Genomic DNA, 27,731 nt, shown 5'->3' on the forward strand with positions numbered 1-27,731 from the left:
ATGTCATGTTCCTACTCAGTCTCTGTACCACACGTCATGTTCCTACTCAGTCTCTGTACCGCACGTCATGTTCCTACTCAATCTCTGTACCACACGTCATGTTCCTACTCAATCTCTGTACCACACGTCATGTTCCTACTCAGTCTCTGTACCACACGTCATGTTCCTACTCAGTCTCTGTACCACACGTCATGTTCTTACTCAGTCTCTGTACCATACGTCATGTTCCTACTCAGTCTCTGTACCACACATGTTCCTACTCAGTCTCTGTACCACACATCATGTTCCTACTCAGTCTCTGTACCACACATGTTCCTACTCAGTCTCTGTACCACACATCATGTTCCTACTCAGACTCTCCACAACATGTCATGTTCCTACTCAATCTCTGTATCACACGTCATGTTCCTACTCAGTCTCTGTACCACACATCATGTTCCTACTCAGTCTCTGTACCACACATCATGTTCCTACTCAGTCTCTGTACCACATCATGTTCCTACTCAGTCTCTGTACCACACGTCATGTTCCTACTCAGTCTCTGTACCACACGTCATGTTCCTACTCAGTCTCTGTACCACACGTCATGTTCCTACTCAGTCTCTGTACCACACGTCATGTTCCTACTCAGTCTCTGTACCACAGGTCAACCCCATACTCTGTTTTTTAGCACCAGATGTACATGTCTTGGTAAATAGTAATTCAAATAATCACATTTGACTCTTCCGACCTTTGATTTAGGTTAATGTAATTCATTTTAAGAAGCTAGTAACCTTTCATCCAAGAATATTAATGAGACAAAATTTAAGTCGTTTGAACAACAGACAAATGACATCAAATGCACACTAGACATAACCGCCTGACCTTAATTAAGTCAGCTGAAAAATCATGACAATTTCTTATAACGAGACTTACGTGAAATCTAAAATGTAATATCAAATAGTTCTTCAAAATTATATATAGATAACAAACATATCTGATTCTGTAAATCACTGATTTTATTATAAATCAGATATATCACAGATTCTAGGTAGTTACTACCTGCCAACATTCAATTCTTTTGCAGCAGATACATGTATGTGCAACTTAAAGCGGTGCCATGATGCACAATATGTAGCTTGTATAAATAAGAACATATCACTATGTTATCATTCAGCATTCAAACATATATACTGGCAATTTATGGTTATCAACGAAATGATGAATTTATTAATAAGCTAAATGTTTTGAAGTTCAAAATTCTAATATTGCTGAGGTAATAAACAAGAGGCCCATGGGCCTTAACGATCATCTGACAAAATTATTGGTGATTGTGTACTACAATAAAGAATATCAAATAGAAAGAGGCCTTATGGGCCTAAATCGCAGATTGGCATGGAGGTTTTGGTTGAGAAGTTGTTTGAAGACCTGAGTACTGTAATCTTAAAAGGAGGTCAAGGTTATTCACTCGAACAATCTTGGTAACCCTACGCCCCAGAATATTACAGATCCAATATCAACTCCTTGGCACTCTTGGTTACTGAGAAGTTGTTTGAACATTTCAACCTGTGATCTTGAATGTAGGTCAAGGTCATTCATTTTAACAACTTGGTAGCCCTTTGCCCCAGCATGCAACAAGATTAATATTCAGTCCCTGGGACGCATATTTATCGAGAAGAAGTTGTTTGAAGATTTTAGCCTATTTGATCCCTGTGACGTTGAAAGTATGTCAAGGTCATCCATTTTAACAAATTTGGTAGGGCTTTATATAAGCATGCTACAGGCCCAATATCAGTACCCTGGGACTTCTGGTTATTGAGAAGAAGTCATTTGAATGAAAAATGTACGCACAACGCACGACGACAGACAAAGCATGATGACTATAGGTCATCCTGAATCTTCGGGTCAGATGACCTAAAAAGAAGATTTTATACTCTTCTAGTATACTGGAATATTCTATAAATTATACTGGAATATTCTATAAATTACACTGGAATATTCTATAAAGTACACTGGAATATTCTATACAGTACACTGAAATATTCTATAAAGTATACTGGAATATTCTATACAGTACACTGGAATATTCTATAAAGTACACTGGAATATTCTATAAAGTATACTGGGATATTCTATAAAGTACACTGGAATATTCTATACAGTACACTGGAATATTCTATAAAGTATACTGGAATAGTCTATAAAGTACAATGGAATATTCTATAAAGTATACTGGAATATTCTGTGACATATACTGGAATAGTCTATAAAGTATACTGGAATATTCTATAAAGTATACTGGAATAGTCTATAAAGTGTACTGGAATATTCTATAAAGTATACTGGAATATTCTATAAAGTACACTGGAATATTCTGTGACATATACTGGAATAGTCTATAAAGTATACTGGAATATTCTGTGACATATACTGGATTAGTCTGTAAAGTATACTGAATATTCTATAAAGTACACTGGAATAGTCTATAAAGTATACTGGAATAGTCTATAAAGTATACTGGAATAGTCTATACAGTATACTGGAATATTCTATAAAGTATACTGGAATATTCTATAAAGTATACTGGAATATTATGTGACGTATACTGGAATAGTCTATAAAGTATACTGGAATATTCTATAAAGTATACTGGAATATTCTATAAACTATACTGGAATAGTCTATAAAGTATACTGGAATAGTCTATAAAGTACACTGGAATATTCCCTAAAGTACACTGGAATATTCTATAAAGTACACTGGAATATTCTATAAAGTATACTGGAATATTCTATAAAGTATACTGGAATATTCTGTGACGTATACTGGAATAGTCTATAAAGTATACTGGAATATTCTATAAAGTATACTGGAATATTCTATAAAGTATACTGGAATATTCTATAAAGTATACTGGAATATTCTGCGACGTATACTGGAATAGTCTATAAAGTATACTGGAATATTCTATAAAGTATACTGGAATATTCTATAAAGTATACTGGAATATTCTATAAAGTATACTGGAATATTCTGTGACGTATACTGGAATATTCTATAAAGTATACTGGAATAGTCTATAAAGTATACTGGAATATTCTGTGACATATACTGGAATATTCTATAAAGTATACTGGAATATTCTGTGACATATACTGGAATATCAAATGTACTGAGTTTGTGGAGCTTACACTTTAATGTATGTAGAATCACTTGACTAGAAATGTTCTATTATATTGCATTAAAATAACTAGTTAATATAATAAAATTACACTGGAAGTTGAAGTCACTAATGGTCTCAATACAAATATGTTTAGTTAGATAATGGTGCAATCTTATGAAACAAGAGGCCCAGAGGGCCTGCATTGCTCACCTGGATATTTCAGTAATCATGGCAAAATACATTAACTTACATTTAAGTTATATTTATCATTAAATGTATACTACAAATATTTTCCTACTGTCTTTGTGATTTGTGATTTGCCTTTCATTCAAAAGGATTTTAGAGAGTTTTTTTGTTGTTTTTTTTTTTGCAATATTTTCCCTATTGGGTCTCTTTGGCGCCAATGGACCCAAACCCTCTGGTTATACAACATTAGATTTCTTTTGCCCAGTAATGCTCCAAACCAAATTTCATCAAAATTCATGCAGTCGTCAGAACTAGTACCAATTAAAGGACTTACATACTGGGCCCCACCCCCTCTGGCCCCAGGTGAGCCACACCCTTTGTTTACACAACACGGGAATTCCTTTGCCCGAAAATGCTCCAGACAAAATTTTATCAAAATCCATTCAGGTGTTCATGGTTGGTAGCAATTTAAATGAAATGTTGACGGAAAGACAGAGGTCAGCCATGCCAGGTGAGCTCAGTGCAGCATCAAATTTTTTATAAAGATGAAAAACAACAATTTATTGACTATAGGTTGGAGTTGCACAAAATCACTTTGTATTTAAACTTTTATTGAATTTTCTCCTTTTTTAAAAGTTTGAAACAAGTTTTCAAGATAGTGAGTATAGCTACCATCTTGGAATTCAGACAGACTGGAAAAAATATCAGCACTTGAGTTGGAATCTTCTTTTGTTCTTTCCTGGTAAATCTAAGCTAAATTGCATTGTTAAACTGAAAATGTGCTTTCTTTATGAAAACCATGATTTTGCAATCTTGTCACAAAACAAACAGCTAAATAAATTCCACAGGTGGACGCGTACGAGTCAGGTGAGGAATACTACATCATAATATTTTTATTATATTGGCATACGTTTAACTTCTCACATAGTATATATGTGCCATATGAACTTAAAAAAACAACAAAAACCGCCATGATACAAGAACACATTACTCACATGTAATACATGTAGTTTACTGTTTTTATCAATCATCTGATGATGATTTAAATATTCAATCCAATTATACATTTTTCGAGTAAACTTCACTTTCACCTTTCAGAGCCTCTAATATAGACCCTTTGATTCCTAGCTTACTTTACAATCCTCACTTTTAATATATTCGCCAGCACTCGCATACACTTACATTCTTCATTACTCCACTCCTCACACAATCATTTTCTAGTTTATAAAAACAATGTTTATCTCAGGAAAACAATGTTGTAACATATCCTCCTGTCTTTAGAAATCTTCACACTTTTCCATGGTTATGAATTCTCATTCCTGAATGAGATATGGTTTAATTTAGATATGACATGTCTTACACAATTCAGTAAACTCTCAACAATAACCAACTGCACTATGATATATGTGTAGACATGTCCCAAAGGCAACCTAAAAAACTCATAAAGAATTTTCTGTTGTAATTTCAAGCTGGATACCATAAATGTCCATTTTTTAATGGATTGAATATTTACTCTCTTACCAAAATTTTAAGCTAAAAGGAGTTATTTTTTACCGAAGAAATGAACCATGAGTTTCTCTAAAGACCTTCTTATCCAGCAATAAGACAGTGCCTAGTAATCAGGTCATCCAAATCTTTTGCTTTTCATTGAAATTACTAACAAATCAATGTTAATACATCTCGTAATAAGTCCACCCCTTGACATTGAGATAGAGGTAATATGTGTTAGAAAACAGAGCTAATTGTAGGTGAAATATGGTACATTTGTCATAACATTTTCAAGGTACCTAGTTTTCACATATTATGTTTTCTGTTCTCAAATTAAAAATAGAAATATTTGAAAATATCAACCTTAACAGTCTACCCTGTTCTCCTATAGTATTGTCACATGTTCCCTATTCTCATGGCAACTAAAACAATGGCTGTAAAATGCACAAGCGGTTTCTGTTCAACAATTATTGATATAATCATTAATCAAATTGTCTTTCAGCTAATTTTAAATAGTATGCTTACAAAAACAATTACAGCACCAGCCGCTTTCCATTAAGTACCATGGGAATAGGGAACTACAGGCTAGTCATCAAAATACAACTACATATCTGCCATTTATGAAAAAGTTGTGTGCATGTTGGGTCCATTGATAACAATTTATCTTGGAACATTTTTGTATTAAGGCATCAATTCTGGCAATCTTCATTTAATCCAGTTTAAAAAATTGTTCCAGTGTATAACATGTCTGTACAAAACAACCTACAAACAAGACTTGTGCATATTCAAGACATTCAACTTAGTGTCCATTTATACATATCTAGGTAAGGTCCATCAGTACAGTTCAAAATGTCAATATACCAAGACATGAGTTGAGGCTGATTGTTTAGACAGGATTCACTGTAAGTCAACTGATGTGTTCTGTTTCAGAAGTGTTCACAGAAGATCAATCCATGTACTGTTAGACAGGTTTCATTTTAGTTCTGCTGATGTGTTCAGTTAAGACAGGTTTCACAGAAGATCAATCCATGTACTGTTAGACAGGTTTCACCGTAGTTCTACTTATGTGCTCAGTTAAGACAGGTTTCACAGAAGATCAATTTGTGTACTGTTTAGACAGGTTTCACCGTAGTTCTACTTATGTGCTCAGTTAAGACAGGTCTCGCGTACCATATCAATCATGTACTGTTTGGACAGGTTCCACAGTAGTTCTGCTGATGTGTTCAGTTAATATAGGTTTCACAGTAGATATATTGGTGTGTTTATTTCAGATAATGTTTCTCCATCAGCTATTTTACAGTACTGCAGATCAGCTAATGTTTGCTTTAAAAAGATTTCACTGAATCTACAAATTGTTGTGTGTTTCACTGGAACAGAACTACTCCAGCATTTAATATGATGTTTACCAAGACGTTATAAATAGTCTACATCAGAGTTAAGTAGGAGATGGTCATCAACAATTTAGTTCAAGCTCCTTCTCCACAATATGTTTGTATTCATCAATGCCTCCTTCTAATGTCTCCACTCCACCATTCCTCACTACCCACAATTCTGTACACACCATACGTATAAGACGCTCGTCATGGGATACAAGCACAACACCTCCCTGTTAAGAAACAGAAATGTGATCAAATATTTTTAAAAAGTCTGAAATGTTTCTGTATCATCAGAGTAATGAAGATCTTATTTCTTAGTAAAAGTGATCAAGTTTGACCTTTGACCATTTTTTGTTTGTTTTTGTTACGGTACAATATTAGCAGCAATATATATATATATATACTTATAAACTCCACCATAATTATATATTGACTTTTGACCATTAGCCTTGACCAATAACCAACAAAAGTATTTGCGTCTGAAAACCGGTTAAGTTTGACCTTTGACCTTTTTATGTTTTTTGGTTATCTGGTACAAATATTTATTCCCCACAACAGTAGAAATATAAATATATACATATACTTATAAGTCCACAATAATTATATAACGACCTTTGACCATTAGCCTTGACTGATAACCAACAAAATATCATTGGGTTATATATAACTAAATGGTATGAACTTGACCTGTCTGGGGGTCCATGAAATATCTCGTACTCAAGCTTTCAAAGGCCACACAGAAGAATGAAATGGTAACTATATACCTACGTTTACTAAGTTGGGGGAGGATGGGAAGTATTATGATAGGATGAATTCTTACAAAGTAACATGACAGAATACACAATATTCAGCCTGTGCATGGTCATTTATACATGTACAATATCTATCCCATTCATATTGGATATATTACCTGATATAAGCAATCTTAATCTTAGAAATTGTAAAATTTTGTTGTGTCTGTATAATTCTATAAGTCTATCATCAGTGAAATAATGGGATTATCAGAAAAGACAAGTGGTCTAGTTTGTATTTCTATGTCCACAGAAACCAAGAGAACAGGATAACCTACCTGGAATTTAGCCAATGCGTTACCAAGGGCTTCTATCGTTTCCATATCCAAATGATTGGTAGGTTCGTCAAGGATGAAGAAATTTGGGCTGAAAGTGAAAGTTTTATGATGAGTTTTGTATGCTAAAATCCAAAGGTGAATATATATGCAACAAAGTATTATTAATCTTTTAAATCACAGAACCTTTAAATGCCAAGATGAAAATCTTTGTATAATGTTATTATATTTAACTAAGAGGATAATATATATGAAGGACACAATCTAACCTTGTAGTGTGAAACTAGCTCCATAGCTTTAATACACGTCCAATATTGTGGTGGAAATACAAACAACCATTAAGGAAGCATTGAAGTAGCTAAATATTCAACTCCATCAAACAGAGACATTATGTCATTATCAGTTAAGTCTTACACGCATCTGTTAATCATCAATGTATCTGTAACAAAATCTTGTTTGAGCATAAGTACAGAATGAAATGTTACAAAACATCAGCTCAAAACTGACACAAATTGATTTCAAGGGCAAATAAGTAATATTTTCTTTTTCTGTTACATGTTTATGTCAGAATTGGATGAAAACAATACTGCTATTTCTATTTCAGAATTTTTCATTTTTCAACTGAATTACCTCCCTTGTGTAATAAATGAATGTCATAAGAAATTAAAGGTGCCCAACAGATTGGACAAGAGAGAAAAATATAGCACAGGGTAGTGAGAATCATTGTCAATATATATGTATTTACAAAACAACATCCCTCCACAACAAAATCCCAGAATAAACATCTCATCCCCAACAGACTCCAGAATAAATATCTCATTCCCACCAGACTCCAGAATAAATATCTCATTCCCACCAGACTCCAGAATAAATATCTCATTCCCACCAGACTTCCATCAGAGTACAAATAAGTGTTAATTCTTGTATCCAAACTTACTTTTTCATTCCGAGCAGAGCAAATGCAACCCTTGACTTTTGACCTCCTGAGAGGCTGGACACAGGTCGTAGGGCAAGGTCACCACTTACGCCATACATTCCTAACTTTCCTCGGTACACCTCAGAGTTCATACCTTATCAGAAATAGAAGGCATTCAGTGTATATATTGTGTAATATTTTTCTTATATATCGTTACACACAAACAAAATTTAATCTGATTATTTTTCCCTATTTTAATAAGTTTGCAGCATTGCTTAGATCTTAATGTAAATATCTCAAGTTATTTTGTTTTATTACTTTAAGATAAAACTCTGAAGAATTTTTTTAAAACAGCAGCATTTTAGGAAAACTAAGAATGTTTTATGCTAGAAAAATAATCATGATTCATACACTGTATATGTTCAATACATTATCATATACTGTAAATCTCTAATTTTGGAACACTCAAATTTCCGTGCATTACCAAACAATAACAGATTAGAGCAATGAACAATGGCACACCCATATATTTTCTGGAGAAGTTATATTATGTCGAAAGTGTAATTAGCACAATGCTTCCAGTGGGAAAACATTAAAATAACATTACCACGAACATATGTCCGTTTACAGTGGCAGAAAAACAAGGGTAACAAATAGCTTTTTATCCCCGGAAACTGAGGCCGGACCTACCTGGGAATCGCTCAGCCATCAGTTCTAGTGAGGACAAACCCATGGCTAACTGATCAACGTGGTGCTGACTAAAGTAGCCAATCGAAAGGTTACGATGTACATGACGGATCCCACTCACAGGGTCAAGGTTTCCTAACAAGATCTTCAGCAATGTAGTCTTACCAGCTCCGTTCTCTCCAACCTATCAAAATAGATCATATAATATAGACATATATCATGCATATCTACAAACATTTGATGTAAAGTTGTATGTTGGGCTTAAAGCAAGTGGAAATATTCAATCATAATATTCAGATGATTTTCTGTAAATGAGAATATACCTTGCCCAAACACAAAATCAAGATTTTTTGAGAAAAGAAACAGCTCAAAATTTCTTCTTGAAAATTTACTTAATAATCATGTTGATGTAATATATTCATTGGTATGCTATTAATCATTATATAAATTACAAATACGTCTTTATTAATTCTTCCAGTTCACAAACCAATTTTGCAGACACCACTTTATTATTTATGATTTGCAGACATCACATTATTAAAGTTGTCAATTATTGTATCAAAAAACAGGTACTTACAATACAAATTCTGGAGTCCATATTGGCATTTATACATATATTTTTGAATATAATTTTTTCCTTTGTATAGTAGAAATTCACTTCATCTAACATCAGAATAGGTGGAGACAATTTCTCACATTCAGGGAATCTAAAAACAAGAAGACAAAATGTTTGTAATCTCTAATGAATAATACAGAATAGGTGGGGTCAATCACAGCAGGCAAAGGGAACCTCATAGGTACATCTGTTTATTGTCGACTGGTTTCGCCCGTACAGTGCACGTGGGCTTCATCAGGATAAAACAGAGAATATTTATTTGTACCCCTAAAGTACTAAAAATGAGGATACCACATGCATTGTTAATTGAGACATTGCGACGTCATAAACGATAGGATTTTACAGTGACATCATCAATAATTTTATCAAGAGAATACGGAAATTTCAAAACAAAGAGATTAAGTAGGATCTCCTAATTAAGATTGAAAAGTTACTATTGATAGTGAGTAAAATCTAATGAATTAGGTTCAATCACCTGTGCATGGAAGGTAGAGAAATATCTATAAAAGTAAGAATTGTAGTAACAAATGATGAATGATACATAATTTAGTGAACAGGATTAAAATTTAAGGGGAAACTTGCACCAAAGGCTTTTCCTGATACAAGAAAACAACAGTCAAACTTTGCAACTTTGCTATTCCAAACTCTGATAAATCAATGACCCTGTTTAACTCCCAAGTAAAAATTGAATTCCAACAGTAAGAATTCTATTATAAACTATTAGTGGTGGAACGATTCACCGATGCAACAAAGTATTGTATCGCAGATTAGTGTATCAATGCATTGTCTACCCTTGATTTGTATCCGATACGTGAACATTTGTAGTTATCTCCCTTGACCAATGTTAGCTTACGTTTTGTAGTAAACAACATGACTGACAAGGCCGTTCCAGCGGCCTATATAAAGCTGCCTGTTGGAGTTCTTTCAAATCCAAATTATCTAAATTCAAGAACGCTTTGTTGGAAACAGACAAAAAGTATGTTTTTTGTAAAAAATGTATTAAAGACAAAAACTCAAATATTCCAAAAATACCACAAAAACAAACATGACTACTGTACGATGGAATACCAGATAGCTAAAGATATTTTCTTTTGTTTTTTATTTTGACAAGTCAGTGAAGAGCATGGTTTGATGCTGTCCCAATTCAAACTCTCCAGTATAACAGTCATCCTGCATTTCTATCAACTTTTAACCCACTTCTACACATTCTGTTTATATTTCCATTGATGATCACTATTGTAACTTTTTTTATAAACGAGTGTGTACATACACTTAATAATTATCAACTTCCTTCTGTTTCACCATAACATACCACATAATTTTCTGATCTTTTAATTGTCTAAATTCCTGCCTCATCACTCACATTAGTTAAGCTGTTGTTATGAAATCACATGTCCAAACTTCTGCATAACCAAACAAATTATATATCCCCTAGCAGTTAAGATATGCAGAATTTTATTTCTGTACATGATTTCGAAAATCGTTACCGTACACGTTATAATTATACAGTAATCCCTTTCAAAATTTTTTTTTTTCACGACGCTGTTGCCTTCACTGTCTATCTCTAGCACGATGAAGGAAAAACCAAACGGACATCAAACGTTTGTTAAATTATCAATTCGTTGAGGTATCTTGGTGAGCCGGCGTGTTTGAAGCCATGTTCTTTACCATTGCTATCGACCATCGGAATACCTCGGGAATGTTATGAAAGTATTCATACTTCTGAAGAATGAAATCACACCGACAATTTCATAGGCGGCGCATTGATTGGCTGAGCTCAAAGGTCATACTGAGATGACTTCCTACGGGGCATCGTTAGATCTTGTATTACAGTGTATCATAGAGAATCGTAGAGTATCGTAGAGAAGTGGACATTACAAGTCTAATTTTGATTAGATTGTACAGGTCATGTAACGGAATCAATATGGCATGATACTCACTTGAACTGGACTTTAGATTCTTTCTCCACGGGTACTAGTTTCGGTCTGAAAACAATTCAATTAATTACTACACATTTTCATTAACAACTACCTGAAAAAGCACAATTAAAGAAACAGTATCAACACAATTAATATTCAAGGTTTAACGAGACAGTACTTATACAATAAAAAATATCTAAGAACTGGAAATCAGTGAAGTTGGTAATGTTGCCCTTGTATGTTCAAACTTCTTACACTTCACACAAGAAGTTCAAATTAAAATTGAGGTCAAACATGGCTCTTCACAGGGTGATAAAATCAACAAACATCTAACGAGTGAACAAACTGATTATTTTTTCCAATAAATATTCTTAGCAGGTAAATTATTGGACAATACTAAGTTAGACTAGTGCCCCTTCTCCTCCTCTCTTAAACTCTCCTATACTTACAATTTTTCTAATATCTTTAATTTACTCTGGACTTGTGAAGCACGTTTGGCATTGTATCTGAACTTATCGATGAAAACCTGGAACGAAAGGAAAATCATGTATTATAGTCCATAAAGCAATAAATTTAATGAATTGAAGATTAATTTTTGCGATCAATCAATTAAATCTCTTCTGAAAATTCACTTATTTGATGAGTATATTTTCTATTGATTTACCTGTATATGATCAGGGTTTTATCTATTTACCTGTATATGGTCACGGTTGTATTGATTTGTCATGGTTCTATTAATTTACCTGTATATATACGGTCACGGTTCTATTAATTTACCTGTATATATACGGTCATGGTTCTATTAATTTACCTGTATATATACAATCATGTTTCTATTGATTTACCTGTATAAACACTGTCATGGTTCTATTAATTTACCTGTATATATACGGTCATAGTTCTATTAATTTACCTGTATATATACTGTCATGGTTCTTAATTTACCTGTATATATACTGTCATGGTTCTATTAATTTACCTGTATATATACGGTCATAGTTCTATTAATTTACCTTATATATACGGTCATGGTTCTATTGATTTACCTGTATATACACGGTCACGGTTCTATTGATTTACCTGTATATACAATCATGGTTCTATTAATTTACCTGTATATATACGGTCACGGTTCTATTAATTTACCTGTATATATACGGTCACGGTTCTATTAATTTACCTGTATATATACGGTCACGGTTCTATTAATTTACCTGTATATATACGGTCACGGTTCTATTGATTTACCTGTATATACAATCATGGTTCTATTAATTTACCTGTATATACACTGTCATGGTTCTATTGATTTACCCGTATATATATGGTCACGTATCTATTGATTTTTTTTTTTACCTGTATATGATCACGGTACTGCTGCTGTGCCTCAAATTCTCTCTGCTGGGCAAGTAGCCGTTCTTCACGTGTTTTGTGGAAGACTTCATAGTTGCCTCTGTATGTGTCTATCTTCTGGTTGTGTAGTGACAATATATCTGTAGCTATTGCATTGAGGAACTGTCGGTCGTGAGACACTACCAATATCGTGGTGGGCCAACTCTGAAAAAGGTACCAATGCTGAAGTTTAAAATAACTGCATCCTCCATTATAATCAATATGATGGTAACATTACCATACGCGATGAAATTTGATACAATCAAGCTATTGTTACTCATTCTATGTGACGATACCTGTTTAACCAAATGTACATTGCCCAATTTCTTTCGAAAACATACCAAATATTCAATAAAATCTTCATTATACGAAGATGAAACAGTAATTGCCAAACCTAAAATCTAACTCATCAATTTGCACATACACGTATTTACTTTAAACTACCACCTGCATTGCTACGGAAAATACAAAGAAAACTTATTTTCATTTCACTATGAAGGCACACAGTCATATGCCATTTGATATTTTGTAATATGGCTGGAGTGTTTGCTTAATTTTCATTGGCCAATTTCCTGTGTTCCTCAGAAGGACCTATCAGTGATTAGACCTGTTCATGCTAAAAATAACTCAGCTGGGAAATTCCCTAGGCATTGCGGCCTGGATGAACAAACTCTTAACCAGGTTCGTATAGTCTGGTGTACACCTCAGCAGAAGTCAATAATTGTATAATGTACAGTGCTGTGAATTTGGAGGATAGATGAAGAATTCCTGACAACAATGTTTGTCTGGAATCCAACAATAGGTTTCTGTGTCAGATTTGTAAAGACTTTGCAATTTAAAATGGTCTTATACCCTATCAAAACAGTAAGAAATATTTTCTTCATGTATATGTGTGAATATAGATTTTCATATATCTCAACCAAAATTTGACTTTATGCCTGATGTTTTGATGACTCTTCATTTCATTAGACAAACAATCATGATATATGTATACTGAAGTATAACATACAAAATTGTAATCAAATCAAGAGATCATTTTAGCTACACTATGAGTTACAGTAATGTCCAGGTATGAATTACTCACCTGTAAATAGTTTTCTAGCCATATGATGGCCTTCATATCCAACATGTTTGTAGGTTCTGTAAAGCAGGTAAAAATATATACAGATTACTGGATATGAACAAAAGTGGTCTGTGGAGTGGTGAGTGGTGGGTGGGTGGGAGGGGATGTTACATTTTAATAGTACCACAGTATATAGAGGGCAGGGTTTCACAGAACTAAGTTAAGGTAGAATATGTAGTGAAGAAAAAATACAAACAAAAGGTCATGAAGAACATGACAGCCCATCTATTTACAAAATATTATAAAAACATATATCAAAATATTTTTAAATCAGCCCTGGCCACGGTTTGTACATGTACTTTGCTAAGGGTCTCCATACAATAAAATAATTTTGTTTGTTTGTTCGTTTTATCAGTTTTTAGTTAGAATGACAGTTTCATTTGCATTTCAGCATACAGATGTGTTTAAGTTATAACTTAAGAGCTAAATTTTATTTCCTGATTTGACGGTACTACATCAATGTTTGCCCCTTCGGGACCTTCCATGCCATACGTTAACATCACAATACAAATACTGAAGGTTACACTGACTACATATATATACATGTATATAAATGTAGTAGACAATAACACTCACACCCAAAAATTCTATCAAATCTCTAAGTATACCTGTTCTTAAATAAACAGTAAACATAAATACAAATTATTGGTGTGTCGGACAGGTCATAAACTATGTCTTTGTACTGAAATTAATTAGAGATACACACATACATATCACAAACAAATTTCTCAACCTCCAAATCAGTTTACTTACCATCAAGCAACAGTAAATCTGGCCTACAAAATAAACAACATATCTTGTAAGAGGAAGATATTGCCAGTCATAAATCAAGATAACAAGATGTAAGTGGTTTAAAATAAGAATCAGTCTTCAGATGATTTCTTTAAGATACTATATATGCATTAAATGTATTTTTAACTTTTTAGAATCCAGTACCTTAAAAAAATTGTACAGTAGGTTATTCCTCTTACATAATTTAAAGTGAAGGAATAATTTCTTAAATCATATTGCAGATAATAAATGACTATTATATAGAGGATCCTACTTGAGTGGCTATGTCATATGAAATTTATTGAACTCGTCCTAAAGGCTCATGTCATATTAAAATTATTGGACTTGAAATTCCATATGACATAGTCACGAGTGTAAGATTCTATTTATCACATAACTTCTTTTTATGAGAATATAAGCAAAAAACTTTCAATTTTTGTTTCTATAAAAGACAGAAGAATCCAGATTGGATGGGACTTATCCGTCTAACCAGACAATCATTCGATGTCACATATTAATTATGAAGTCACCATAGTGTTATTACAAGTGTCTTGCGATATTTATGACATGGCAGTATGACATGAAAGAACGAGCCAGTTATGTGATAAAATAATTTATGTAATTCAAAATTCTGATGCAGAATAGTGATATATGATCATTTTATATAGTGAAATATCATCAAACAAGGACTATTAATCAATTTTAATATACTGTATTGTATTGGTCACTGTTGAATTGAGCCATTTACATATACAATAGACAAATTTTAACACCTCTATTTAAATTTACATTCATTCATTTCCCCCTAAATTTTCACTTCAGTTGTAATGACTCTATCTTTACTGTTATAAGGAATATATCAACCATGGCTGAAGGAAAATGATACAAGAATGAAATATTGGGTTTATAATATAAGTTGAAATAATCTGTATTTACAATCAAAAACTTTTACATAGGGAAAAATTATACACATATAAATCATACAAACTTTATTATATTTCTGGAACATTTTCTTAGGGTTGGTACAACCAATATTATACATCACACTCTTAGATATCATATTGGTTGTGTTAAATAACTTCTATCATATCTATATGTTATATAACTTTTATCTTATTTATAATATATTATATAACTTTTATCATATTTATGATATTTCCTTAAAAAGACAGAATTTCTTACTTTGAAAACAGTGCCCTCGCCAAAGCTAATCTCATTCGCCAGCCTCCTGAGAATTCTCTGTAATCAAAAGCAATTAAATTGTGTTATTATTCATAATTAAACAATTAGGAAAGGTTTACACACCGACATGAAGGAGAATTTCTCATGTATCATCAATAAGCCATGGAAACAAGAAACACCTATGTAAATACAGCTCTGGTTTCATGCAATATTAAGAATTTATTCACTTTTGAATATGCAGCTTTGGTATCATCATTTTGGTTGCCTGAAAAACAAAGTAATATTGACATAGTTATGTAAAAAAGATTCTCTATCAAGCAGCAGAGGTATACAAGGATTGAATGAGGAATTTTCACTCTTCCCATTGTGAATAAAACATTATTATGACCTGATATTTTACAGCTATAAACAAATTCTGCTGTCACAGCTACTTGTACCCGTACTTACTTTGTGGGTGCAGCCTGCATTTTGGGTGTAAATCCTAGACCAGCTAGAATGACACCAGCACGGGATGGTGCCTTGGCGGCGTCCATGGCTTCTAATTCGTGGTAAATCTCTGTTAACCGTGATGACAATTCACCATCACATTTTGCATTATTTGCAGAAAGTTTATTTGAAATGTCTTTTTCTTCCTGTAGTAAGGCTTCTCTCTTGAGGTCACACTCCAGTACACTCTGGAGAGCCACTGTATCGTCACCGTGGACTTCCTGCTCTACGTGTAACACTGATATATGGGAAGGAATCTTCAGGCTTTTTCTATAAGTAGATAAAATAATCTATGAGCCAACATTGTTCCAAGTGAATATGGTATATTGCACTTATTTTAAAACTGATTATTCTGCAAAAAATTATGAAAGGGGCTTATTTGTAGGAATGGGCTTATTAGCAGATAAACATGGTATTATGTAGGAGCCAATTTGAAAGTTTACATATAGATAAAAGGATGCAATCTTGAGAGCATTTCTTTTAATTAAGCAATGGTTGCTTTCTCACGTTTTGGAAAAAAAAATTAAGCCATTAATACTTACTTGGATATCATTCTCAATAAAGTTGTTTTACCGAGACCATTTCTGCCAACAAAGCCATATCTTCTCCCAGCTAACAGTTGTATTGATGCACCCGTAATAAGAACCCTTAAAATAAAAAGACAAGCACAGATGTAACTTATATCAGAAATAAAACATACAAGCACATATGAAACTTAGATCAGAACCCTTCAAATTGCACAAAGGGAACCTTCATATGAAATATAAGAAAAAACCTTTCAAATTTCAAAATACAGGATGTAATCTTAGGATCTTGGAATAATTCTAGTTTGCAATCTTGCTTTTTTTCACATTTGTACTAATTAATCAATTGATTAACTTATTAAATAAATCATCAAAGTAGAACTTTGTCGTTTAAGGAAATTCAAGTTTTGCCATCCAGGATACAGCAGGACTGCTTTTGTTTATCACTATTAAAATGGTTTGACAAATTAGACCAAAGTTGCTTATGAATTAAGGATGAACTCAGTTATCATATTTTGATATCTGGCAAGCCTTGACAAAGACTTTTATGGCCTGTTCTAACATTTACAGGTCTGTAAGGATTTATGCTTGAAATTTATTTTTTAAGAACTGATGGATGAGATAAATCAAAATTGTCACCTACTTTTCACCAAATGCTATATCAAAGTTGTCAATTTTGATGTCATATGATCTGTTTGCTCCAGAGGCATCAAACTTGACATCTTTTCTGTTGAACTGTTGACTAGCACTTGCTTCATCATGGGCCCTGGAATAAAAATGTAATGTGTAAAAGCAGTACATAAGAATTTTTATCAAAACAGTTGATATGCAACAGTAAATATTGCAATGCCTTCCTTTTTTTTTCATTTTCAACCAAACACTTTTTTAATGTACCCCATGGGAAATAAGCCTGTTAAGCTTTTATGGATTATCCAATTCAAGGAAAGAGCACCTAAAACTGACATTTTTTTTCACCAAAAATAATCAGAAAAAAAAATTAAAAATTAGAAATAAAAACCTCATTTGATATAAGATTCATTTTAGATATAATCAATATGTACTGTTACAGTATAATTGGTGTGTATTTCATCTTTTTGTCACCATTCTAAGAAAGCAAAAGATTCCAAAAACACTTAAATGATGAGGCCCTTTTCAGATACATGAAATTTGTATCAAAGAGAGAGAGCTTTCATACTTCATGCATGAAATAATAAACCTCATTGTGCATCATACTTTTTATATAACAGTACAGAAAGAGTAATGAAAGAGAAAGCAAACAAACTTCAGTGTACATTCTACTTTTAATGACGGTTAATTATATAAAGTCACCACCACACAAGTTGTTATTGGGAAGAGCTGCTTTTAAGATAACCTAGAGATTTTTTTCTAGATAAGGATGTTATTTAATTCCCTAAGGTTATACATAGTAAAAGTTCCTATACTGATATTGTAATGTTGTAACATCAACTCCTTAAGATTATACATAGAAGTTCGATTAATTCCTATATTGATATTATAACTTCAACGCTTACCCATTCGTCTTTGCTTTTGGTACATTTCCTTTCCTGTCCTTGTTTTTAAGGATTTTTGCTTCCGCTTTTTCTAGTTTTTTGGGATCAACTTGCTGAAATAGAGAAATGAAGTAAAAAGTTAGAGCACCCTGGACACAACATTGTAACAGTCGATATGTCTATTTAAAATGTTCAGGAAACTACATGTAATGTGTGGTTAGAATGAATATTCATTTCCTACACTATTCGAGCTCTCCAACCATCTGTCAGAAAGCGTCAGTCTGTTGTCCAGAGTTATGTTATCATAGCTAGAAACTAATAAATTAAATAAGAAGCAAATCTTGAACTAATATCTTAAACTACTTGCTTTTAATCAATTTGCCATCACTATGATCAGGATCTATTGATAACTTAATTGAATACTTCAGAAACGGGCATGACAAATGGACTGACTGACATGTTATCAAGACAACTACATGTAAAATGTACTACCAACCACAAGTACAGTTTCAGACATACCGGTAAGAAATATTGAGGTAGTGCAGGACAATGTTACACAAAGAAAAAATGGATTTCTCTTCAACTCAAAACATGACTATCCATCTAGTTTTTTTTTCCGTTTTCTTTTTGTTGATTTTTGAGAACTTTAATGAAAACTTGGCAATGAAGCCAATCGCGACCTGATAACGCCAAAAACCGGATAAGGCTAATGGTAATATCTAATTAGTAATCTAATTTATTTAGTTTCATACATGATTACCGGTATACAAATATTACTAGTAATTAATATCCATAGGATTAGCACCATCAGAACAGTGTGTAACTGTACACTAGGGATTAGAAAAGTGGAAATTCGCTCGCCAAAGTGGAAATTCCTACCACTTTTGGCTTAACCTACCAGAGGTTTTTAGTAGTTTCCACTGTATTTTTTATATTTCCGCAAAATGTTTCCTATTACCACTGCTTTAATAGTCTTTCCACGGATTTATCACTCTTACCACTAGCTGTTTATTCTTTCCAGTACAATTTAGTAATTACCACTAATTATATATAATTTGGTTTAATTGGTAAAAGTAGACCGCTAGTAACTATAAATCGTTCATCTGTTTCAGAATACTTGCCGATGGCCTCGTCACGGCTGAGCGCGTTCACCTGTGTGTCAAACGTGCCCCGTGACGATGGCAAGTAAAGGCTTCATACAGTGAACGCGCTGTAAGTTTAGCTGAACCATAGCTCTTGACGACCATGGAATTATTAAATGTATATGAACCAACTGATTTATGGTTGTTTTGTTTTCATTTCCATCCACTATTTTTACAGTTGAAATCAAAATCCTTTGATGTACAGCCGGGGACGTCGTCCCCGATTCAGCGCTGCGTTTGCTGTGGGTACATATCGGTAGGTATCTAGATGTGCTGCTAAGTGAATTAAAATCACCTTGTAAAACCATATGACTATCTTCTGAGAGATGTATTTACCTGAATTATTAAAATGTCACACACAAAGTTGTATTACGGTGTTTGTTTTCACTTCCAACGGAGAGATCTCGACATATGTGTCTGTGTATTGATAGCAGATCGAGAGCACCACTGTTACGTAGGTGTGACACGTGGGAACACACTGTAAGTTTAGCTGAACCATAGCTCTTGACGACCATGGAATTATTAAATGTACATGAACCAACTGATTTATGGCTGTTTTGTTTTCATTTCCATCCATTATTATTTTAGTTGAAATCAAAATCCATTGATGTACAGCCGGGGACGTCGTCCCCGATTCTGCGCTGCGTTTGCTGTGGGTACATATCGGTAGGTATCTAGATGTGCTGCTAAGTGAATTAAAATCACCTTGTAAAACCGTATGACTATCTTCTGAGAGATGTATTTACTGGAATTATTAAATGTCCCACACAAAGTTTTATTACGGTTTTTGTTTTCACTTACAACGGAGAAATCTCGACATATGTGTCTGTGTATTGATAGCAGATCGAGAGCACCAAAACTGTTACGTAGGTGTGACACGTGAATCTCGGCCGAGTTGTGTGCGCTAGACTTTATATTTTGCTGAAACTGTAATAGATTCTACTGGATTATTCGATTTTAAACGACAATACATTGTAGATATGTTTTTACCGTTTTGCATGACTTCTGCATGTACGGACTATCCGCGTTGTCTTTGATGACCTTTCACCTTCAATAGACGGCGCTGTTTAATAACTTCAGGAAGTCTACACAACGGTCACGTTTATAAGGCAAGATTTTGTTTTTTGATATTTGTAGATTACAGCAATTCGACTGCTAGGCCTCCAACCACGGACTTGGTATTTAGTCCTTGAAAAATACGGCCAGCGACAGCGAGGATGGGATATCTTACGATATTTGTTCTCAATTCATTTCAGAAGGATCGTCAAACCAGAGACCTGTTATTACACGTGATTAACTGATATATGCACGTCGATGGTCAAATAAGTGAAAACAATAGTTAGTCTTCATTACATCCATGGGTTAAGTCATTTCGTAGATCATATGGGTGTCGGACCTAAAGTGTATATAGGTCCTATATCACATGTGATGATTTTGGTAAAAGTAGGCGTCTGAAAGTTTACCCGCGGCGACTCGATTTTCAAGATGGGTTATAAGTTATTATCAAGAAATTTTTTGTTTTAATAACAAAACGATTATTGTTTTTGTTTGTTCTCTTTTAGCGTTTTAACTATGTAAAAAGCGGAATACATTCCTCATTCACTCATTAAATATTTGAAATAAATTGTGTATCAAATAATGTATAGTCGGTTTTTAGCAAGTTTTCTCCAGAAGTATTCTATATCTATGTCCCTGGTATAACCCTGCTATAGTCCTATTACACACGTATCTTGCTCGGTCGGGTACGGACTCGTCTTATAAAAGTGTCAGCTGTCAATCAAGTTAACTGATAAACGTGTGATAGTCCGTTATGAACCAAGATTCGTAAGTCTACCAAATTAACTATTACGGTGGGTTGACAGACATATTTTCAAAGATAGTATTATTGCAATCTGTTTACATGTGACAAAATAATTTGATTGTTGAAATTTGGATTCACCGAAGTAACCAGTGACCATAAACTCGTCAAAAAATAAAAACACGATTTAAATCACATTAGTGGACCCGCGATAATCCGGACGCCGATAGTCCGGAAAACTCACAGCCCGGACGGAAATGCACGGGAACGGATTTCCGTAACGTTATTTGTACTCACCAGTGGGAAGGGAACGTACTTTTCATTAGTAAATTTCCCTCAATAATCCGGACGATTTTTTCACCACGAGGAGAAAAAAATGTCGGGCCAAGTCACCCGTGTCGACAGCTGTACAAACTATCGCTTGACACTGTGCGTAGTCATAGCGACCGCTGCCAGGTCATAGCCCCGGGTGTTTACCTGTGCTACAATGTGTAGCTTTTGTTTTTATAACGGTACATTGCTTTTTCTCTACGACCTAAATGCTACAGAATTTATGCACAATCATACATTACGTGATACGATAATTGATTAATCTCAAATACATGTAATAAATTTATGATCGGAAATTAAACACGGATATCGGCTTTGTAACACCGTTACGTGAAACGACGACTCATTGAAAGATGCATGTTATTAATTACATACAAATTTACGTATTAAGCAGTGATCACAAGAACTGGGTTGATTACACACAAATTAGTCAAAAGTCGTCTGATACTTAACTAAGCGTCACATTGTTAAGTGAATACGGGTTTAATAATTATCGGACATACCTAGGAAATCAGATATCCAAACACATGCATTCTGTTGTCCACGTTATATTGCAAGGTTCCCGCCATTAAAAAATAGTCGGCTGCTTTAGTGGATTTCATTTTTTTTTTTTTTTTCTAATTTTCAAAATGCATCGTCTTAAATTTTATCATTGGTTTAAAAATGATCTCTCCATTGGATTTAATGTACAGTACCATACTAAATATATAGGTCCCTGGTACCAGGGTATACATAAACGACCTATTATAATTAACGCAACGGAACTTTTCTAGTAATTTCATGATGTTATTACTTACCATTATAGGGTACAAAAAATGGCGACGTCAGTCATTTTCATCATCCCACGAAAGATAACAATGAGTTCTTACCTTTCTGTTTTCACAAGATGTCTGGTAGCGACTTGTGGGCAGATAGGTCTACGAAATTAAATGAACTGAAGTGACACTGATTTGTAAATACCGCTGGAATTGATATTTTTGGTTTTATTAACATTCATTTAACTTTAAAAGTAAACACCATCATTTGTACCAGGTCCATAGACGTAGAAATGTATTCACTTGTTTAACGCCTGTCGATTTCAACAACTTATACTATGACCAGTATACAAATCTCGCGTGGACCCACCGTCACCTGTTAATAAAAAAGATCTCCAGAAGAACCGTCTAATCACAATGAATTACAACGAAAGACAGAGTCCGCAATCAAAATGGGATAATCAAGAGGCTTATTATCATTGGTACCCACTTTTATCAATTATTGCAAGCAAAGAATTGTTCGGTGACCAACTAAGGTAAGATGATTTGACCTATATTGTTTCTATTGGAAAGGCTTGAGTGATCGGATTTGAATTGGTCCCATGTGTTTATCAGTATTTTTTTGTTCTAAACTGTCATTCTGTAGCAATATTTAAATTGCTGTACTTAAAACAAAACATGTACTAGAAGGACGGGTACGTGATTAATACTCCAGCATATATTAAAAAACTACAATCAGTTGTCATATCGTCATGCCCAGAAACGTAAATGTGTCCATAACGTCACGTGTAGATCATTCATCAGCGCATTTCGCAATTTTAATATATTGTACCATTCATTGTGATGCGATAATGGCAGAAAGATTTATCAAATGATTCATATCCTAGATAGCCAAATTACATTGAAGTACTTATATCCTTGCACTAAGCATGCACCCGTCGTCTTGAGCTACGACATCGCAACTTATGTAGGTCCCTCAGTTGCGGTGGATTGATTTGAGAAAGAAAAAAAAAACTTTTAAGAACCTCCTAGGTTGATATCATAAGGATGAATGATTGTCAATGAAACACGTGGCCATTAAAATGACGATTGCCTTCGGTTGTTAGTTCATTTGTTTATTACAGCGCTGTCGGTCGACTGCTAATCAGCGTATCGGTCAGTCACGCTGATTTTGAAGTCTATGACGCCACAGGTTTAACAGTAACTGAAATGGTGGCCAGCAGTATAGACGACAGTGTGAACAGAAACAACACAGCATGTCTGAATACGATCTGGACATGAGATTTGAGGTTGATGATTTCGGCGAATATTGCGACAAGAAGTCGAAATCCAGCAATATCAGTTTGAGCGTTCAAAAAAAAGAAGATTTTAGTGAAATCGACTCTCAAAATGACCGCTTGGGTAACAAAGAATAATGTATTATACCAGGGGCAAACAGATGCCATACACGACCCAATAATCGGTCAATCACCAATAAAGGTATATTATTTATGTGTTTACCATTTCTTCCTCGTTACTATAAAAGGAACACGGCATCAATATTTCTTTTAATAAAATAATGTGCTATTTTATTCGCAAATTAATATTCAAATAAGCATACCACAAAAATACAACAGTTCTGGATACTCTGGTTTGTGAGAAAAGACGAAATACAAAGATACAGTAAACTTATGCGTTGTATTCTATACAAAACCCTCTTTTAGTCATGAAGGATACTTCATTCAGAGAGTAATATATTGTATAGATCATGATCTACAATAGACTAAATCTCTCCCGAATGAAAACCCGTGTTGAAGCCTCCAACACACTTCTAAATAATTATACAGATTTTATCCCTTATTTTACATGTCACGGTCTCATGGATTATCGACGATTAAATGCTTGAGAAAGATATAATCTATGAATTCGCAATGGTTAAAGTGTATGACTTTTTGTAATAATCGTGAATTGATTGAGATCCTTGTAATTTTACTTTCAATTCGTGTGTCGCAAGTCAACAGACTTTAATAAATAAACAAACATGCTCAGAGAAACAATTGCCAGGTGTGAGATTACGCTCGTCACACCTGTCTCTTACACCACAGGTGTCTGTGATTTCTGGCGTTCTAATTGGCACGCGCCGATAATTACTTTTGAGTTGACGCGTTTGGTTTCCGTGCACTTCAAAAAATTCCGAAAATATGCTTATACAGGTTGTGCGTAAATTTAACTTGAATCCTGTTAAGAATTGCGTTTATACTATAGGGAATTCAGGTTGATGAAATCAAACGAATTTTTTTTTTTTTATAAAATATGCATGTCTTTGTACAGACACTACAGTACCATGATCAAGAACATCTATCATACACTTCCTGATAAAAAGTCATTGAGAGACTAACCCGTTAGCACACTCAGCTAAAGTAACCGTATTACCAATATTGGGTGAATATTACAGCCTTGACTTTCGAGCTTGTATTAGTTGAAAATAATACATGGTTTTAAACGAATCAAAACTGGCGTTGCATAGCAAACATAGTAGAATCAAATGTTACAAGTTATAAACAACCTGTTATGATAAGAAATTAGTAAGATGATACTCGTTGTATTTGGCCCGTTATAATAGAATATTAGTAAGATGTTACATGTTATATTAATATGGCCCGTTATAATAGAAACTTATATATGTCCCTGGTTTCGGTAGCACTTGTTAATTCACAAAAGTTTATTCAGCACTTACATTATTGTTGTCTAATTCGCATTTATTGCAGGTACGTGTTCACGCGTTTCTATATTTTCCTATATGGCGTCTCTGATGTAATGTCACCGAATCAGTCCGTGTTTTTTTTTTCGTTTTGTTGTTGTTGATTTTGTTTACATTAGTTTACTTACGATCAGTCCATGATTTTATGATTCTTACGTAAGTTAAAAACCTGAAATAAAAGACCCGGTAAAGAAGCTAACATTGTCACACAGGTAAACACCCGGGGCTATGACCTGGCAGCGGTCGCTATGACTACGCACAGTGTCAAGCGATAGTCTGTACAGCTGTCGACACGGTTGACTTAACCGGGCATCGTCCGGATTACTGGGTGAATTTACTAATGAAAAGTACGTTCCATTCCCAAAGTAGGGTTCCGGAAACGGAATCCGAATTTCCAGACTGGTGAGTACAAATAACGTTACGGAAATCCGTTCCCGTGCTATTCCGTCCGGACTGTGAGTTTTCCAGACTATCGGCGTCCGGATTATCGCGGGTCCACTGTACCCTGATTGAAAATAGTGGCAAAATGGGATCCATTGATTTTATTCACACGATAACTTAGCATAAAAGTCGAAAGGGAAAGTGTTTTTCTCTTAATGAAGATATTTTAACTAGAATCTTGATACCTATTAACGCATACTTATTACAAAACCTGAATTTTGGCAACTTCTTTTGCAAATTAATCTATATCTGACATAACATCTTGTGAATATTTTTTTTTTTTTGTTGTTGTTGTATTTTTGGTTTTTCAATCTCTATCACTGTGTGTGCATGTACACTATTGGACAATACATGAAGTAGCACACACCATAGAGACTCCCCGGACGGTCAAAGCTTCCGACAAAACCTTACAAATACTGTATACTGTACCTCGTGGGAACAGTGACATCCTTTACTGTCTGTCCAGTGTAACCGGTTGCTTAGACCCGGGGCAGTAAACGGACAACCATAGGAACACATATCAACACATACACCAACAGAAATTAAACTGTTTACACAATTTTTTTTCTCTCACTCCTTTTATTTTTTTTTAATATGCACAAAATATATTTCTATACTACATCTTGTTGATCTTCTTAGCCCTGATCGCCCTCCCACGACAGTAACACACTAACATGTTTTTGGGGGCCGATTTGGGGTAAAATTTTGGCCCCATTTCCCATGGTAAAATTGGATATTTTTCCCAATCCGACCAGTTAAAATTCCCAATCGAATGATCTATAAAACAATTGTCTTTATGAATGCGGATGGTGCCGTCCCGTTTTTTTTATTTACCAAAAGCCCCAAGGCCTTCAGGTATACAAGATATATAACATTAAACAAATACTGAGGTGTACAGGAGAGTGTTGCATACATGTACATGAAAATTGTTCGATATATAATCAACACTAATCAATTTTGTCTTTTGCTAGCCAAGTAGAGATATTTACCTTTTGACAACTCTCTAACATTATTAACAGATAAGAGTTGGATAAATTAATAAAACCGGTGGTCTTTTGTAGTAACATTGCTTTATATATTTTACCCTCAGATCTGTATATAATGGACATACCAAAATAAAATGAAACTATGGACCCGTCGTCATCCAATTTCCAGTTCCTGAAGTAAAATCTATGACACTTCTGATTATCAACCATACCTTTTTTTCCCCGGTGGCATATTTCATTCAAAATAATAATAAGAAACTATCAATAATCATTGGATTGCATGTCCGTCGCAGATAATCCTATTACCCGTACACTTCATTGTATCCGAGAGGATGATGTAGACTAACCTACAATAAAAGTACCAATCTGTAGTTACTGCTAACCACATTTACCTCAATCCGGGACGTAGAATTTAGTTCACTTTTATCATGGAATTCTTTACAATACCGTTAATGTAGTAGTCTGATTGTTGTACCAAACAAATGTCAATACAATATCGCGCTACCGCACTATTTCACAAAATATAACTCGAGAAAAAAGCACACAAACGTTCCCAATCACAGCGCCATCTATTGAAGGTGAAAGGTCATCCAAGACAACGCGGATAGTCCGTACATGCAGAAGTCATGCAAAACAGTAAAATGATATCTACAATGTATTGTCGTTTAAAATCGAATAATCCAGTAGAATCTATTACAGTTTCAGCAAAATATAAAGTCTAGCGCACACAACTCGGCCGAGATTCACGTGTCACACCTACGTAACAGTTTTGGTGCTCTCGATCTGCTATCAATACACAGACACATATGCCGAGATTTCTCCGTTGTAAGTGAAAACAAAAACCGTAATAAAACTTTGTGTGGGACATTTTAATAATTCCGGTAAATACATCTCTCAGAAGATAATCATACGGTTTTACAAGGTGATTTTAATTCACTTAGCAGCACATCTAGATACCTACCGATATGTACCCACAGCAAACGCAGCGCTGAATCGGGGACGACGTCCCCGGCTGCACATCAAAGGATTTTGATTTCAACTAAAAAAATAATGGATGGAAATGAAAACAAAACAACCATAAATCAGTTGGTTCATATACATTTAATAATTCCATGGTCGTCAAGAGCTATGGCTCAGCTAAACTTAGTGTGTTC

The 27,731-nt window shown here is 34.2% G+C and overlaps 1 protein-coding gene across 1 annotated transcript in view; it reads right to left on the bottom strand.

Annotated features, from left to right (window-relative positions):
* Positions 1–980: 980 nt before the first annotated feature.
* The window catches only part of LOC117345292 (ATP-binding cassette sub-family F member 3-like), a 30,381-nt gene continuing 3,630 nt past the window's right edge, over positions 981–27,731 (bottom strand). Inside the window, exons 4-18 of the mRNA XM_033908351.1 lie at positions 18,407–18,498; positions 17,518–17,640; positions 16,893–16,997; positions 16,312–16,620; positions 15,865–15,921; positions 14,665–14,687; positions 13,873–13,928; positions 12,753–12,953; positions 11,846–11,922; positions 11,418–11,462; positions 9,439–9,568; positions 8,865–9,045; positions 8,196–8,328; positions 7,262–7,349; positions 981–6,422 (exon numbers count right to left, since the gene is read on the bottom strand). Coding sequence (XP_033764242.1) covers positions 6,270–6,422; positions 7,262–7,349; positions 8,196–8,328; positions 8,865–9,045; positions 9,439–9,568; positions 11,418–11,462; positions 11,846–11,922; positions 12,753–12,953; positions 13,873–13,928; positions 14,665–14,687; positions 15,865–15,921; positions 16,312–16,620; positions 16,893–16,997; positions 17,518–17,640; positions 18,407–18,498 — 1,773 coding nt within the window. The 3' untranslated portion in view covers positions 981–6,269. The remainder of the gene's footprint in view (positions 6,423–7,261; positions 7,350–8,195; positions 8,329–8,864; positions 9,046–9,438; positions 9,569–11,417; positions 11,463–11,845; positions 11,923–12,752; positions 12,954–13,872; positions 13,929–14,664; positions 14,688–15,864; positions 15,922–16,311; positions 16,621–16,892; positions 16,998–17,517; positions 17,641–18,406; positions 18,499–27,731) is intronic.

This window comes from Pecten maximus, chromosome 16 (genome assembly GCF_902652985.1).
Source record: "Pecten maximus chromosome 16, xPecMax1.1, whole genome shotgun sequence".
Classification (NCBI taxonomy): domain Eukaryota; kingdom Metazoa; phylum Mollusca; class Bivalvia; order Pectinida; family Pectinidae; genus Pecten; species Pecten maximus.